This window comes from Chamaea fasciata, unplaced genomic scaffold (assembly GCF_029207755.1).
Source record: "Chamaea fasciata isolate MVZ Bird 193981 ecotype frontalis unplaced genomic scaffold, bChaFas1.0.hap1 SCAF_2, whole genome shotgun sequence".
Taxonomy (NCBI): Eukaryota; Metazoa; Chordata; class Aves; order Passeriformes; family Sylviidae; genus Chamaea; species Chamaea fasciata.
The window spans coordinates 20,251,323-20,267,212 of NW_027094087.1; the positions used below are offsets into that span (position 1 = coordinate 20,251,323).

Sequence of the window (15,890 nt, forward strand, 5' to 3'; positions counted from 1 at the left end):
TTTTTATTACTCAGTTCAATTGCTATTGTGGCAGTTATCCCAAGGCGCTACTTTTATCTTTTTTCCTCTCTTTTTTCAGATTATATTCAGTGATAATAAGAAGTTGGTCCCTGTCACTATAATCAAACAAAGTAAGTTTGTGTATTTTTTTTTTTAATTTATTCTTATCCTCTGCAAGAGTAACTTGAGATTAAAATGAGTGTCAGGGCAATGGGATGTCCTGCAGCTGGCCCCTAATAACATAAGCATAGAATATCAGTTTCACCAAAATTGATATGCCAGGGGAAAGAGGTGCACAATTAGGAGATAATATAGAGGAAACACAGTTTGCAGTCCCTTAAACTGAATGTAAACACAGAAAAGATTAGGATGGTGTCCTCATCTGCAAGTATTGAGGAAAGATTTTTAGAATGCTGAGGTTTGTTTCAGGTGTGGTTTTGTTTCTTATTTAGTTTTGGGTTTTATTAAAATTAGCTTCTAATATCTCTGTATTGTCTCCACAGTTATTCAAAATCGGACGCAGTCAAAAGCACCAGACAGTTCTTCTCTCCCAGGAGCAATATTAGGTGACTAGAAGATATTTTTATTATTTCTCTTTAACCCCTGGTTGAAACTTAGAACTGTGCAAATGCTTTTCATTTTCTTGATCTTGAGATTTTTCCATGCATATCAAAGGGTATTTTGCAGCTGGTGCAGACAATATTTGTTACATGTTATGGTGATACAGGTGGTTCGAGAATGTTGTAGTTTAAGTGAAATAGAATCACGTCATTGCCATTGTATCTAAAAGAAGACCCTGTGACTGTTTAAGCCAAGGAGTTCTTTCATACTTCAAATAAAGTTCTATGGCAAAGATCTTGTTGAGATGAAGAATTGTTCTTACTGGGCTTTTAAGGTAGCTCAGTACCATCACATCAACAGTCAAGAACCCGATGTATTAAACCACAGAAATCTTGCAATTAGAATTTGATGTTAGATCTGGGGCATTACTGTTTCCCTCCAAGCCATTCAGTTTCATATTTCATGTTCTTGTTTCACCTGTAAGAATATGCAATACTGACTTAGAACTTAAAACCAAGGGAAAGTCTGTCATATGATGCACAGTGTGGTGAACTACTGGTCTGCCTGAAATTGCCATGAAAGGCTCACTGCATCACATACCTTGTGACCAATTTATTCCTGGATTTATTGTTTAGTCCTTTATACATGGAAATATTTGCTATGAGTGCATAACTTTGTCTAAAGTTTTCTTTGTGTGAGTTTCAGTGTATTGATGTGAATCAAACACACACTTACTAACCCATCCTGGTGTTGAGCCTACTTGGCCCACCAGACAGAACCTGTCCCAGTATCTGTGTTGCTGCAGTATTCCAGGGCTGTGTGTTCCGGTGTTGAATGGTTTCTGACTCTGATAAATGGTGAAATGGTGGTGATAGAAGGAGTGGTATAAAGGGGAAATGCCACCAAGTGGGAGAGATAATTTTGGAATAGAGCAAACTCATTTCCCAGACATTCAGACTAAACTCCCCGTGGTTCAGTAGTAGTTGCTCATGTATCTCAGAGAGCAGACTGTGTGCTTTCGTGTCTTCTGGAATTAATGGCACACATCTTTCTCTGTAGTGCACCTTATTGTTCCAGGTCTCAATGAAAGCCAGCAGAAACTTCCTCCTCTCCTGACAATAGACGACATACCTCAAGCATCCAGGAAAAAACTGGGTAAGCAGAAATTCTTGACAAATGAAAAATGCTGAAAACCGTTTTGCACTTTGAAAATAAGGATTCGTAAGTCATTAAATCCTTGCTGTAATTTTTATTTTTAAAGTGTCTTTTAATGAACAAAACAAAACCAAAAATGTGTGTGTTTAACATAGCTTGTAGTGATTGTAGAAATAAGTAGAAATTCATTGGGTCCTAAAGGTACTCAGCTGTCCACATTTATCCATGTTGGCTTTCTTAGTCAAACTAAAGTGGAACAGAAATAAATCTGTGGTAAAAAAGAGCAGATATATCTGTGTAATTACTTTCTAATGTCTGTTCTTTCAGCTAAGAATGAAACCGGAGTATGGCCTGCTGAATCCAAAACACCAGAAGTTCAAGAAATCTCCCCACAGTCCCTCCCAGGTAATGAAAATTCTGTTTTTAGAAACTCTGTGGAATATCTTTGCCAAATATATAAACTAAAATTAAACCCATCCTTGTGCTGCCTGATCTACAGTTAAAATAGCAGTTGGAAAACAGAAGGATAGTGGCTGAATTAGCAAGGAGTGGTAATGTGGATAAAAATCCAAATCTAATTTTAGACGAAAGTTTCAGGTGATATAATTGCTAGGTTTATAAAACTGCTTAGAATTAGAACCATACTTTGTGGTGTGAAGGATGCCTTGAAATTGTGAAAAATGGCAAAATGAGGTTTTTTTGTAACACAGACAGTCTACTTTATGAATTTCTGTGACAAATACAGTCATATATTTTAACATGTTTAGTTTGGGGGGGGGGGGAAGATTGGAAAGAGCTGAATTGTTCAGAGTCAAATGATGAAGATTAACTTTTCACCCACTTTATTGAGCCACATTTCAGAATTGTACTGAACTGTACTGTCGGCATATGCCTATCTTCATTTTCTATAGTCTGGCTCTAATCCCATAACTGAGTCTAAAGTCTTGGTTCTGCTGTCACAAGAGACAATAGCTGGCTTCTGCCAACTCCTTTACTGAAAGGAAGAAGAGATGTTTGAACAGTGACAAGAATTAAAAATTAAAAAGGAATTTGAGGAGGCAATGACCAAAGGTTTACTTTGGTTTGGTTTAGACATACTATGTGATCTTGCTGGCATTACTCTCTTCTATCTATCAGGTCTTTCCTGGCTGGATGAAGTGGTGTAACATGTGGTTTCTTTGACATCACACAATTCAGGCAGATACTGCCCTTAAATATGATTGTGTTGATTTTATTCCTTAAGTATATTTAAAAATGCTATGCATTCATTGTACCATCTTATTCTTAAAAAAAACCAAACAAACAAACAAAAAAAACAACCAAAAAACCCCACCCAGAATTAAAAACCCTCCCCCAAAAATACACAGGGAATTAAAAAGGTGTAAAGTAATGCAGAAATATCATGTAATCATTGACAACAATCTTTAAGAGTAAGTGATCCGTCTTTTTTTTCTTCTATGAAAATGTTGGAACTTTTTTTTCTAATCAATAGATAAGTAGATTTGCCAAATTCTGCTTTAAACTATTCCTTCCTTTCTGCAAAGCCTTCATATGGATGGCTCTTTTCTGCTCGTCCTAAATATTAAGAGGGAAAAAAATGAAGCCTCTTCACAAGAATTTATTATCAAAGGATGCATTGAAAATATGTAGATCCTTTTTAGAAAATTGTAAGGTGTCTTTTTAGGTTGTTTGATTGGTTTGTTTTCTCTTACAGTTCAAGGTCTCTCATGGAATTAAATTTTTTGACTATGTTACTAGATTATTTACTTTGTTTAAGTAACTGCTGTTTAAGAACTGGGAATCTGGAAGTATACGTTCTAGAACTTTGCCAATTTTTGTGACAGTGAGAACTGAATACATTTGTATGATTGGTTCTCCATCAGAATCCATGTCCTTAAATCCCAGCCCTCAGGCTTGCATTCATCTAATCAAAATGTATCATTCCTTGTTGATGGAATGTGTTGGTCAGTCAGCTAAAGTGTGTGAAATGCAGCAGCTGGGAAGGAGAGCATTTATTCATTCCATTTCCTTTCCTCTGTGTTCTGTAATTATATTTATGTACCAGCATGTAGAATTTCTAACCATAAACATTGTCATGTCTAGACAGGGCACAGAACTGTACCTTTATGAAGTTGGATAGTGTTTTATTATACTGGTAGTAAGTGGCAAGTACTGTCTTTCCTTGTAAAAATTTACTTCCAATTTGTTACAACTAAACATATTCTTATTGCTCTCACACCAATAGTTATGAAATATTTAGAATAATTTTTATTTTCCTTTTCAAGCTTCCTTTGTGGTTTTGCTTCCATGTCTTTTTTTCCTGTGGTGACCATTCCTTACAGATATTATTTGTTGATCTCAGCACCAGTGCCTCATGTTAAACTGAGAGTACAGCATGGTCCATTATGGAGTATTTTTACAGTATTTCAGTTAAAGAGAAAAATAAAAGGAAGTCAGGAAACAGGGAAGTGAAAGTGAATCCTTTAAAAGAAAAATGTCCTTTGAGTGTAATTCTGTCTTTCCATGGAATATGGAATAATAGCTTGCCCGTCTTAAGCTAAAATGCTTAAGTATTCTTTTATGAATAACTTGGGTGAGAGATCTGAGCAGCAAACCTTTGCAAGGGTTGCATTTAAGAACCATTTTAGTATATAGACATAATTAATGGAGTTTAGCAATAGGATCTGCTTCAGTATATTTCGCTCAGACACTGCTATTTGAAAAATCCTACTGGATTCTTTGAGTAAGGCATAATAATTCTTTGCTGTGGAAGGTTTAAGGGCTGGTGCCAGACTGGCAACAGAACAGTGATTTAGAAGGAGCTCTGTGCTGTAGCAGCTGTTGTGTCATCAGCCACACTAGAAAGGGAAGAAAAGGATACTCCAAGTATTTCAGCAAGCAGTCTGTCTGAAAGGCTCTGAGTGCTGGGCGGCTCTTGTACCCACTGGCTCTTTATCAAAGGGTGTGTTCTGTGATGTGACACAGTTTAGTAACCTTTTTTCATGTATTTGTCCACCAAGCATTCCATCATTTTCTTAATTTCAATCTTCCCCTCCCTTGGCATGAATTTTCATGGAAAGACTTGTTAGTAAGCTCTTTCATTCTTTGTTTTTGCCAGGCTTGTTACAATATTTTCCACTCAGGTCTAATTTATTCTTAAGACAACTCCACAAATCTCTAGTGCTTTCCTAAATCTTTGAATTGTTTTCTAACATACTTCAAACTACTGCTGCAGCTTTCTCCAGTAAATGCATCTTTCTATTAACTTCACAGGGAAATTGGATTTCACCAATCCTTAGAAATATAAGCACATAGTCTGGGACATGAAAGAACTAGTTACTTAAAAAAAACCCCAACAACAACAACAAAAATCAACCAAAAAACACACACACAAAAAGTCCCCTAAACCCCAAAAAGCTAGTTATTTCTTTATGTGAGGGGTTGTACTACGAATTAAATAAATTAGATTTTAATAATAAATTAATTTAATTATTAAAATTAAATAGATTAAATTTCTTTATACATTTAATAAAGTTAAATAAATTAAAATTTAATGCATCTAGATTTCTGTATTTCTGTGAAACATGAAATAGTCTTGAAATTAAAAGTGCCACCTGTGAATCCATTAGCTAGGGTTAACATTTGATTGAAATAACACCTTTGTTGCCATGTCTCCCAAGTTCTGATCCTCCTGCCCTCCTTCTGCCCCCTGAAGAGTTCCTCTTGTCCTCACAGGGTATATCAGGAGTGAGATTAATGTTTTCATCAGAATGTCTTAATTCCAGTTGTAGATGAAAAGACCGTCCAGAGAAATTAGAGGAAACAGTTTAAGAAACACTGTCTTGGTGCATTCTTGCTGTATTCCGTACTGTGATGATAAAGTAACTTGGCTGTTAATTCTTTACTTTGTAGATAGCCTTGAACCAGTACAATGGGCCTAGCTTGCCTGCTGCCCTGCAACAGTCAGAGGCATTTCTCTTTTCTCTAATTCAGCTTTAAGCGCCTAAACTTTCTTCTTCCTGTATCTTCTTTTTAACAAAAATATCTGTCTTATTTTCATGTCGTCCCTACAATATTTTGTGCAAAACTGAGAGCTTGGTTTCTTTTGTTCTAATTCTAGGCATGTTTTATCTTGTTCAGCTTGCTCAGTGAAGACACATTTCATTTGAGTATAAATCTCTAAAAAAGAAATCATGAGTTCTGTATTTGCTTGAATTTGGGGGTTTTTTATTATTGTACCTCACCAGTAAGAAATGTTAGATTTTGAACTGCTCCTGAGGTACTGGTAGTTAGTTGTTGCTTCAGTGTTTCTTGTGAGTGAATTCTCTCCCACAAGTTTCATTGAGAGAAATTGCCCTACCTTCTGTGGACAAGGAACTCCTCCTTGCACTGAAGACAGAAACAGCACTGTAACTGCCTTAGGAGCTGAACTGAGCCCTAACAAGGCAAGCATCTCTAAAGGTTCCAGACTGTGTGGCACATACTCCAAACTAGAAAACAATGCAATTGTTGTAACTGTAATAGCATCCAAATCCCACTACTTAGAATGTGGGAAACAGCACATTTTTTTTACTGAATGAAATAAGAAGCTTATAAACCTCCACGATCAGTTCTTGCTTGAAGCGTTAGGTGGATGGTAGGAAAAGCTTGGAGACCATGCAGGAAAAACCAAACTGTCTTCTAATGTGTCTGAAAAATAATGTTTTATTAAATTAATACCAAAACTTAGTGCTGTATGGATCCCAACCATCAATATTAGTGATCTTTTCCAAGTAGCAATGTGTGCTAAACACTTCACAGTTTGGTCTGTGGAGGGCATTAATGTGCTTATGGCATTCAAGGCTGAGACCTTACCATTCTGTGTTCCATATCCATGGGCTTTGTCATTTTACAGTCTTAGATGACCAATTCTGAGTACTGCATGGCTGATTAAACACCTCTGGGATCTCCAGCAAGATGCAGAGGAAAGAACTGACCTTGATTGTCATGTGAAACAGCTGGCAGAGTATAGGTATGCAGTTGTATATTAAAATATGGCCAGCAATTCAGTTTAGGTACATTTAATAGCTGTTATATAAACTGCCTGTGTATTACTCTAAAAATGTAGAATTAGAAGAATGAGTGGAAACCAAAATCTATTGTATAATTACTAGAAAATTGAAAGAACTGAGATATTACAGGTGAGTATTTATTATGTTCCTAATTTTTTTTTTGTATTAGTAGGATTAAAAACCATTCAGGATAACAGGGAAAATATAAATCCACTTTGTGATGTCATGGGTCTTGTTTATAATCTACTATAATGAATTTAAGAGGCTGTAACAGAAGTACAGTATGAGTTTCTGTCCTTAACTTTGCTGTTCATGACTTATATTTTCTTTTGCTAATGTAAAACTACGGCAAAATAAATCCAAAACATCGTATAGATTCCACATCTGAACACAAAAGTTAATATTAATCATGATGGAGCTCAACTGCTGTAGAAATCATCTAGTCTTGTCACATGAAATGGTGATAAGAAAAGCATCAGGCTTTGTGCAGTAGATCAAGAAAATTTCAGAGAGATTTTAAGTTACATTCACTTTCTTTCTTCTAGCTCAGGCTGAGAAAACACATGGACCTGAAGCTTTTAAATCAACGCCTAAACCCAAATTGGTGCAAACTCAAAACATACCGGGTAACTAATTTTGCTGCTTTTTACATTCTTTATGCATTAAATGCTTTTTTTTTACCTCCAGCAGAATTTTTCTACTACTTGCTGCACCCTCTTTGTGTTGGGTCCAAAGGAAGTCCTGATTAAAATATTCTGGTTTCTTTTGTGGTTCCAGTGACTAATGCTGGAATGAATTGTAACGCAGGATGCACCTAGCTCTGGCTGAACTGCGGCTTTCACAGATTTGACTGCGTGATTCAATTTGGTTTTTCAAACTAATTCTTTCTGTCTATGTGATCCGCATGTTTGACATAAAATTTCCATCTGTAAAATTGACCTCAGTGACTGGATTAAAATAATTACCTCCTTGATTTTTTTCTGATTACAGGTTCATTTAGGTAACACCAACGGCAATGAATAGGAACAATTTTCTATTGCATGTGATGGGCTATAATTGTATTTGCCTGAAGGAAAAAGAAGCTCTACTGATTTTTTAAATTTTTTGTCTCAATGTTAGTTTTGTATTTTGGTGTAACACCTATTTAGTTCTGGTATTCAGAATTCTATATTCTCTAATGTTTATTTTATTGCTTTAACCTTCTTCCCTGAGCCATGCAAAATTATGAGGACATATCTAAACTTGAGGTTGTATTTAATTCTATTTTTTTAAACTTTGCGTAGATTTTTCTGAAGAGCAGCTGGCCTGCATTCAGGAGAATGTATGATAAAGGGAAGGACCAGGAATGTTTGCAGGACTGAAATGCAAATCTTCCCATGAAGAGGACTGCTAATGCTTCTCAAGAGATGCATTTTACACAGTCCTATTGATTCATGTTAATGTCTTTCTCGGGTTTTTTTTTCATTTAAATTTGACAGCAGATTTCCAGAATTTACCAAAGTGAAACCATCAGTCTATCTAATTTCATTTTAACTTTTAATCATCTTTTTTAAACCATACTCAAAGTTTCTTGGTTTTGCTATGTTTCAAAGATTAAAATATGAAAACTAATCAAGATGGATCATTGACTGATTTTTAAACTAGGTGCTTGTAGTTACTGAGAGATGTTCATTGTCAAATTCCCATGATTGATAGATCTGTGCTTAACAACTAGGGAAAAAAGGACTTCTTTCATATTCCACATACCTTTTTCAGTGACAATTTACGTTTGGTTTTTCTCTAGGTTGGAACTACTTTTTCTTTTTTATTAAATATCATTGTTTTCAGGAGTGAGTGGTCCATAAGCCAAATATAAATCAAGTAAAGTTTTGGTTATTTTTTTTATCATAGCTTCTAATGAAATACAGCTACTTCCTTCTGCATCCAGAATCCCTGATGCTCCAAAAAGTCCATTGACTGAACCTGGTAATTATTTTCTTTGTAAATACGAGTAAACTTTAGTGAAAAATTGTCTTCACACAGCTTGCTCCAATCACAGAAGTAATGTAATTAAACAGTAACACACAAACTTCTCATACTGTAGCCTTTTGGTGGTGCTTTGTGCACCTTTTCACCACGTAACTGGGCCCTAAGCTTGGTGCTCTGATGCTTGTGTGGGTGATAAGTGGGGATATTTCAGCAAGTTATGAGCACCTGAAGTCCTGTGCTGGGAAGAATATGATGTCTGTGTGGACTCCTTCTTCCTTCTCCTTTCTTTCTTACTTTCTTCTGCTGGGAGACTTCTCAGATGTCATCTCACAGCGTAAGAGACCATTTGTGAATAGCAGATATTATTTCTGTGTCCTTGCTGTTACCCTAACCTAATTTTTGTCCAGTTCCAATTGTGCAGTTTTTTCAACTGACATGGGTGGGCTGTTTGTGGTAGAGAGTGTCCAGTCCCATCTCTCACTATCTTGTGCCTCTCCTCCTCTACACTGTACCCTGTGTCTCCCTTTCTCAGGATCTCTGATTTCATAACGGGCCTGTATTTTCTCTATGTTTGTGTTAGACATAAATAGCTCATTCTACCAAAACTATTGCTTGTTGCTTCTTTCTGTATTAACTGCTATTACACTAGTTACCTGGAGGGCCCTTGAATCAGATTAATTTATATTTCAGTAAGTATTAGTCAAGAAGTTATCATAGAATAGTCCTGGCTTATTGAGATGGCATGCTTTTGCTTCCTGTAGTCTGCCAAATTTTAAAATAATTTCCAGGAACACCTCTTAGTTCTTGAAATGGCTATTTGAAGCAGATTCCCAAGAGCATGAAAATAACCTTCACGATTTGTTCATAATTTGAAACAGTTTTTTGACAGCTCTTGTCCAGATATGTTTGAGGGGATGGGGAGAGTTGTTTATTCTCACTGTAGTGAAAGACGTAAATCCAATTAGAAGCAACATTGGAAGGAGAGAGGCATGATGGTATGAGAACCTGTTTGCTATAAATGTAGCTGAAAAACTGAAAATTATCAGGGATGTGAAGTATTCTTTCTTTCTGTAAAAAAACGGGAATAATGATCTAATCCTATTTGCCTCGGTGGTAAAGGTGGAATAACAGGAACACCTGAGGAAAAAATAAGTGTTTCATTCAAGTATTTATTATGGTTTTGTTCTCATGTCCTCCATTCCCTTTGAATAGTTTCACTTGGCAAAAATGGGATTTCATTATGTGAGGCTAGGCCTGGCCATTGGGTCAGAGGAAGCATCTGTGCTCTCCATAAAGTCACTGTTGAAGTCAAAGATATTCTGTGAGAGTCAGGGAGTGATTATACAGAGATTTCTCTGCACTGTGCCTCTGCATGCCTTGATCACCTGCTGTCATAAAACCAGCAAAGAAAGCAAAGTTTAATTTATGAAGTTCAACTGCATCTGACCTGTATACTGCCCCAGTTCCCCTGAATAATTTTTTCTTAATTTTTCTATCTTGATTGTGCTAGAGAGAGATCTCTCCTTTGTTTTGTAAACTTCCTGTGTGGTCAGTATATTTTGAATTCAAATGTTTATGAAAAGATATCTTTGTGAACATGCCTTCAATATTCTGGTGCCTTTGGGGGATCTCTTATAGTTCTACTGGATGTAATTGAATCTATGGAAGCTTTTGCCAAAAGCTGGGAATCATATGGGTTTTGTTGGTAGTGTTTTCCTCTCTATAAATACACAATAGAATGGTTGCACTAGCAGGGAACCTACAGTGATCATCTGGTCCAGCTGCTCAGTCCAACTATATCAGGATAGTAATCTGGGATCCAAATTGTTAATGTGGTAAGGTGGATTGAAAGTAAATGGGAAAGCAGATCCAATGTATGAAAAAAGGCTGTTCACTTTTTGGCATATATTAATATTTCCTGTACTGAGAATGAACCCTACTCCTAATTATTTGAATGGGGGTTTTAACACAAAGAAAAACACTTGCTGACACAGAGTAGGATCAGTAGCAGGACAGTAGTGCAAAACCTGCACTTGGTAGAAGCTTATTCATGATAGCTTTTAGGTAAGAGTGCCCAATTCCCTCTTGATTCTATTTCCATTAAAGCACACTTCAGGTTATCCATACTTCAAAGTGAAGAAACCAAAACGACTTTGCAATACTTCTCATTACAGATAACAGATAGTAGGTGTAGTTTACGAACTTCAACATTTCACTGATTTCATTGTACTACTCTTTTCTTATATTTTGCCATTACACCTCGTTTAAAAATAGTTATACATGTTGCAGTAGTGACTAGAAACCTGCAAGTGGTGTGAATATCAAATGTTGGGTTGTAGCTGCCTTGCTGTGAGTAAAATCCTCTTAAGCAGTAAGGATTCAGCTTGATTAGATGGTGTAGAAATTAATGGAACAAAGAGACCTTCAGACAAGAAAACCTTTTTTAGTTACAGTTGAAATTAGATTTTGTATCACTTTCCAGAAGAGTGTGTCTTGGAATGATAAAATTTGTGTCATGTTTGCTCTTAGTTACTCAGAGTCCAGCCTTGAAACCCATATCTCTACATTCTGCAGAAACAAGAGAGATGGAAATGGGTAATTAGCAGATGAGTTCTATTATTTTGTTCCACTGTCTTAGCATCATGTAGATCTGCAAATGTTAATCTTGGCTACCAACATTCACAGAGAGCTGCTTATTCACCATTCTTCTGTCTGTGTAACCACCTGAAAATGTATTTGTTTTCAGCTTAAAAACTGCCTAAAGACAGTGTTGTCAAATCTCGTCATCCTCTTATTTCTTTCAGTATAACTGCAGCTCTTACCCAGAAAATTTAATAAGAGAGAATTCCTTGCTGGTGAGGGTTCTCTCAAGCATGTGGCGCTTGCATTTCAAGGCCAGAAACCTGTTTTTCCAGCCATTCCCTCCCCTTGTCCTGGCGGTTGTCTCATGTCTCACTTGAGGCCATCTGTCATCTTGCTCAGCTTTGTGTTAGCATCGTCTGGAAATGCACAGCCTTCACTCAGCTGTTTGATGCTAATCCATCCAGTCACACCTCTCAGCATTTTAAGCTTAGATTCTTTTTTCAGCTTTTGAGGAAAAACAGACTGTTTCTTCGGGATCCAAACCATCTGGTACCACAGAAGTGCACCCAACCCGATCCGGTAATGGTTTCTCATGAGGTTAATGCTCCTGGCAGTTGGGAATTTTGGGGACAGACATAGTGCCCCTCAAGAAATAGTTTGTTCAGTTGCACATAAGTGAAGAATAACTGTAGGTATGGAAGTACTGCATCAAGTATCAGTTATTTTATGACATTTTATGTCAAATACTAAACTAGTCGTTCAGGGGGTTTTTCATGTTTGGCAACAGCATGTAATTCTTAGTTTTAAAATTAAGTTGGACTTACTGTAAGTATCAAATTTAAATAGGACTGTCCACACCTGAATTTCATAAATAGAATATCCTGATTTGTAAAGGATTCTGAGTTCAAGAGATGAATGGAAACTGAAGAAATTCCAACATATTTTGAAATTATCACTCTTCTTTTAGTCTTTCTGTATAAACATAGACATAATTCCACCCAGATTTCTAAACTGGCTCTATGAAAACATATCACTGAAGATTCAGATGCTTTCTAGTTGGTCCTTACAGCATTTCTATTATGTGTTTCTCTTTTTTTTATAGATGTTATTTGCCTGGGGCAACTGACAGTTTTCCAAAAGAAGGAAAAAAAATCATAAGATAAGAGCCAGTTGGAAAGATTTCATTTCATTAGAATGCCAATAGTGTAATGCCTGATGCATATGTTTTTGGAAGAAATTAATATTGAAGGAAATCCATTACTGAGGGGGAGATTGATTGCAACACTCAGCTGTTCACATGTCTGACAAAAGACAGTTTCTGTGTTTCATTTGGTCCACTTCTGTTTTGTCATTCTCTTTCCTTCTCCAGTTTCAGCACCAGGATATCCCCCTTCCTGATCCTAGAAAAAAGTTCCATGCAGTCACAGTTTGCTACTTTTTATTCATAATTTGTTCTTCTATTTTGAATAGCCTTGTATTTCTACTTTTTAACTCTATATTTCATCTTTTTGTATGAGTCTGATAACAATTTGGTCATAAAATGCATTATGCATTAATGAGTGGTTTTGACAATCATTTTCAAGTCACACTTAATCAGTTATTGTACATTTCAAACTCTACCATTCTTTGGAACATAATGTGTTAAATATTACCCAGAAGTTTTGTCAGCTTAAGGAATATGATGTTGCAGAAGGTTTCTTGTCACTTCAGAACAATTCAGCATTATTTTTGCTTTTGTTTTCCAGCTGCACATGACTTTCTTCATGTTATTTCTACTCCCCAAACTTTTACATCTTCAGAAATACCAGGCATACTGGTATTTAATAATGGTAAATTATATTAATATTCTTTCAGAAGCATTTCCTTTTGCTTGGTCGGTGATGAAAAGTTCGTTGCTGCTTCCATGTTGATGATTTCAGACAGCTATTGCTTACTGCTTGCCTTGGGTGTTGACCTACATCTAATTTATTCAACTCCTCTATCAGCATCCTCATTCCTGTGATCAGGCAGAACACAAGTTTAAAGCAAGTCTGCAACTAGCTGGCAGAATAATGCAGTATTGATCAAAGAGGTGTGTCAGGGAAAGATTTAAATTTTTCAAGGCTTAAGGCTGTTCCAGTCAAGTAAAATACCACACTTTTTAGTGATATAGGTTTTTTGTTTGTTTCTTTCATCCTGTCAATTTTTCACATAGTTTGCTGTGATTTTTTTCTTCTGTATTGTTTTAAAATAAGTAAGCCAACACAGCTAAAGCCAGACCTTTCCAACTAAGCTATGCTTTGAGTTATAGCTTTGGGAATAGATGTTTTTTCCTGTAGCCTTAGGTATGTGAGGAGGCCCAAGGTAATATCTTCAGCTAAGCAATTACTGATGATATTTGAAATAGACAAAGAGGCTAATTTTTAAATAAATAAGTAAAAATAATAAATGCTTTGCAGAGTTATAGAAAGTAAAAGTTCTCTCCACCACATGTTCCTTCTTAATTTACTTACTTCACATTACTTCTCAGGTTTGGTGGGTTTTGGTTTTGTTTTGTTGTTGTTGTTTTAACAGCAGCTAGAGGTACTACTGATTTGGAAATATCCAAATAGCCTATAATTACTACAGAGCTTCAGCTGTTAGAATGGCATGGGGTAAAATTGATAAGTTGACTTCATTATAGTTTCAAAGATTTTATTTTTCTTTTTTCTTATCCTTGGTGCTATTTTTAAAAGCTTTGCACTGCCTTAGTTGTCACTATCACAGTAATCCATTTGCTTATTGCTGTTGTTAACTAGATTTTCATCTGCACTCATTATTCATCCTTGTAGATGGAGGATCAGAGGCAAAGACGAGAGTTCCCTTTAGTTGGTTGTGTTTTTTCATTATTAAGATTCCCAGCTGTGGCTTTCTTAGTTTTGAGGGATTTTTTCCTGTGCTGAGAGAACTTAATTGTGAGAGGGAATAAAATACTTACATGTATTTCTGTGTAATGTTTCCATAAAAAAGCTGGTCCCTTGACTACTTTCTGGATCCAGAGGCGTTTTCTTACTTTCTGCCATGCATTATGTGCAAGGATTGTTATGTAATAATAAGAATTCTCATTAGTATGACCAATTAGGCTGCCTGGTTTCCACACTGACTTCCACACCAGCCTAACAGTTCATGAGACAGAGAAATGCCCAGCTGACTCACAAGCAATTTTCCCTGTGCTTCCATTTTAACAAAGCGACATCTGTTCGCCAAGTCCTGAATTATTCAGGTAGCTCTGAGGCAACTAAGGCTTTTAACACAAGATTATCTTTCCAGATTTAGATGAAAGGAAGCCTCTTTCTTCAAGATTCACAACATCTGGCATGCCAGAAGTGCCACCAATCTCAGCTGGTAATGATATCTGTCTTCTCTGTAGTTCTCCTCACATCTAGGCATCTCTCAAATGACACAGCAATGCTTTGCTAAATGGAGGGTTTATTCTGATTTTCTCTGTATAAAGCTGGAGAGACAGAAACTAGTTGCATCTGTTGCAATGTTTGAGACATTTGGAATGAAATATTGAAATTATAAGGTTTTTTTAATGTTGGTAAGCAATTAGCTTGTCTGGGTTTTCTTGTGAAAGACTATATATATGGAGATATAGATATAGATATAAATACTATATATATATGTGGAGGCCCCTTGTCTTTTCCATTTTTTTTTCCTCCATGGGCAGAAAAAAACTCTATCTACTGCTCTTAAGCAGGTGCAAACACTTTGGTTAGTGAGTCAATGAATTTTGCTAGAAAAGGATCAAGTCAAAAAGACCTGAACAGAAGGATTTGCATTTCCAAAGACTGGGAATATCAAAATACCACAGAGGAATTGCTCAGCCCTGTTTTCTTATTGCCACCAGCTGCATCCAAAGGAATGTTTGTAAACTGTCACAGGTCTCGCCTGCCTTAAACCAAAAACCAAGCCCAAAGCAAAGGTGGAAAATGCGCAGTGCTAGTGAGTACACATAGTCCATATTCACTGATTTATGTATTAGGTTGTGCATTCTCCCTGTGCAAAATTAGGATAGCAGAGTATGAGGAGATCAGTAAAGGGACTTGGTCTTCATTGTACAAAGAGATGTGGAGTTCTACAAGTTTAAGTTGTAAGATGTACTAGAATTTTGTAGAAAATTTTCCGTTTTTTCACTTGCTTGCAAGCATTTATCTATGGAGAGATAAATTCTCTACACTGTGTTTTACTAGTGCCAGGAACAGTAATTTCTGACCCATAGAATGAAGGATTTTATTGATTGTGGGGAAAAGTGAAATCAGATCTTGAGTTCCAAATACATAGATGTGATTCTTAGTTGCAATGTTACCTCTGCAAGAACTGTTAGAATCTGTCAAGAATGTGTAAGGAGTGGTTTGGTGAATTGGATATTTTGGCATTTTTTCTGCTGATGCTGAACCTTTTAGCTACTGAGGATCAGGGAGTATTGTGTTAGTTGACACCACAGCAAGACACTTGACCTTGGGTTTGACTCACAGGGTACTGCCAGGAAAGGGCACGTGTGGCCCTAAATAGAGACATTTGTGGGGCTGTGAGCTGGTGCTGCTTGTACTG

At 36.4% G+C, this 15,890-nt stretch overlaps 1 protein-coding gene across 1 annotated transcript in view; it reads left to right on the forward strand.

Moving 5' to 3' along the window:
- Positions 1-15,890, forward strand: part of ABI3BP (ABI family member 3 binding protein) — a 176,271-nt gene that overhangs the window by 86,635 nt on the left and 73,746 nt on the right. The window contains exons 7-16 of the mRNA XM_066175185.1: positions 80-131; positions 504-566; positions 1,621-1,716; positions 2,044-2,121; positions 7,313-7,393; positions 8,658-8,732; positions 11,265-11,330; positions 11,823-11,897; positions 13,064-13,147; positions 14,607-14,681. Coding sequence (XP_066031282.1) covers positions 80-131; positions 504-566; positions 1,621-1,716; positions 2,044-2,121; positions 7,313-7,393; positions 8,658-8,732; positions 11,265-11,330; positions 11,823-11,897; positions 13,064-13,147; positions 14,607-14,681 — 745 coding nt within the window. The remainder of the gene's footprint in view (positions 1-79; positions 132-503; positions 567-1,620; positions 1,717-2,043; positions 2,122-7,312; positions 7,394-8,657; positions 8,733-11,264; positions 11,331-11,822; positions 11,898-13,063; positions 13,148-14,606; positions 14,682-15,890) is intronic.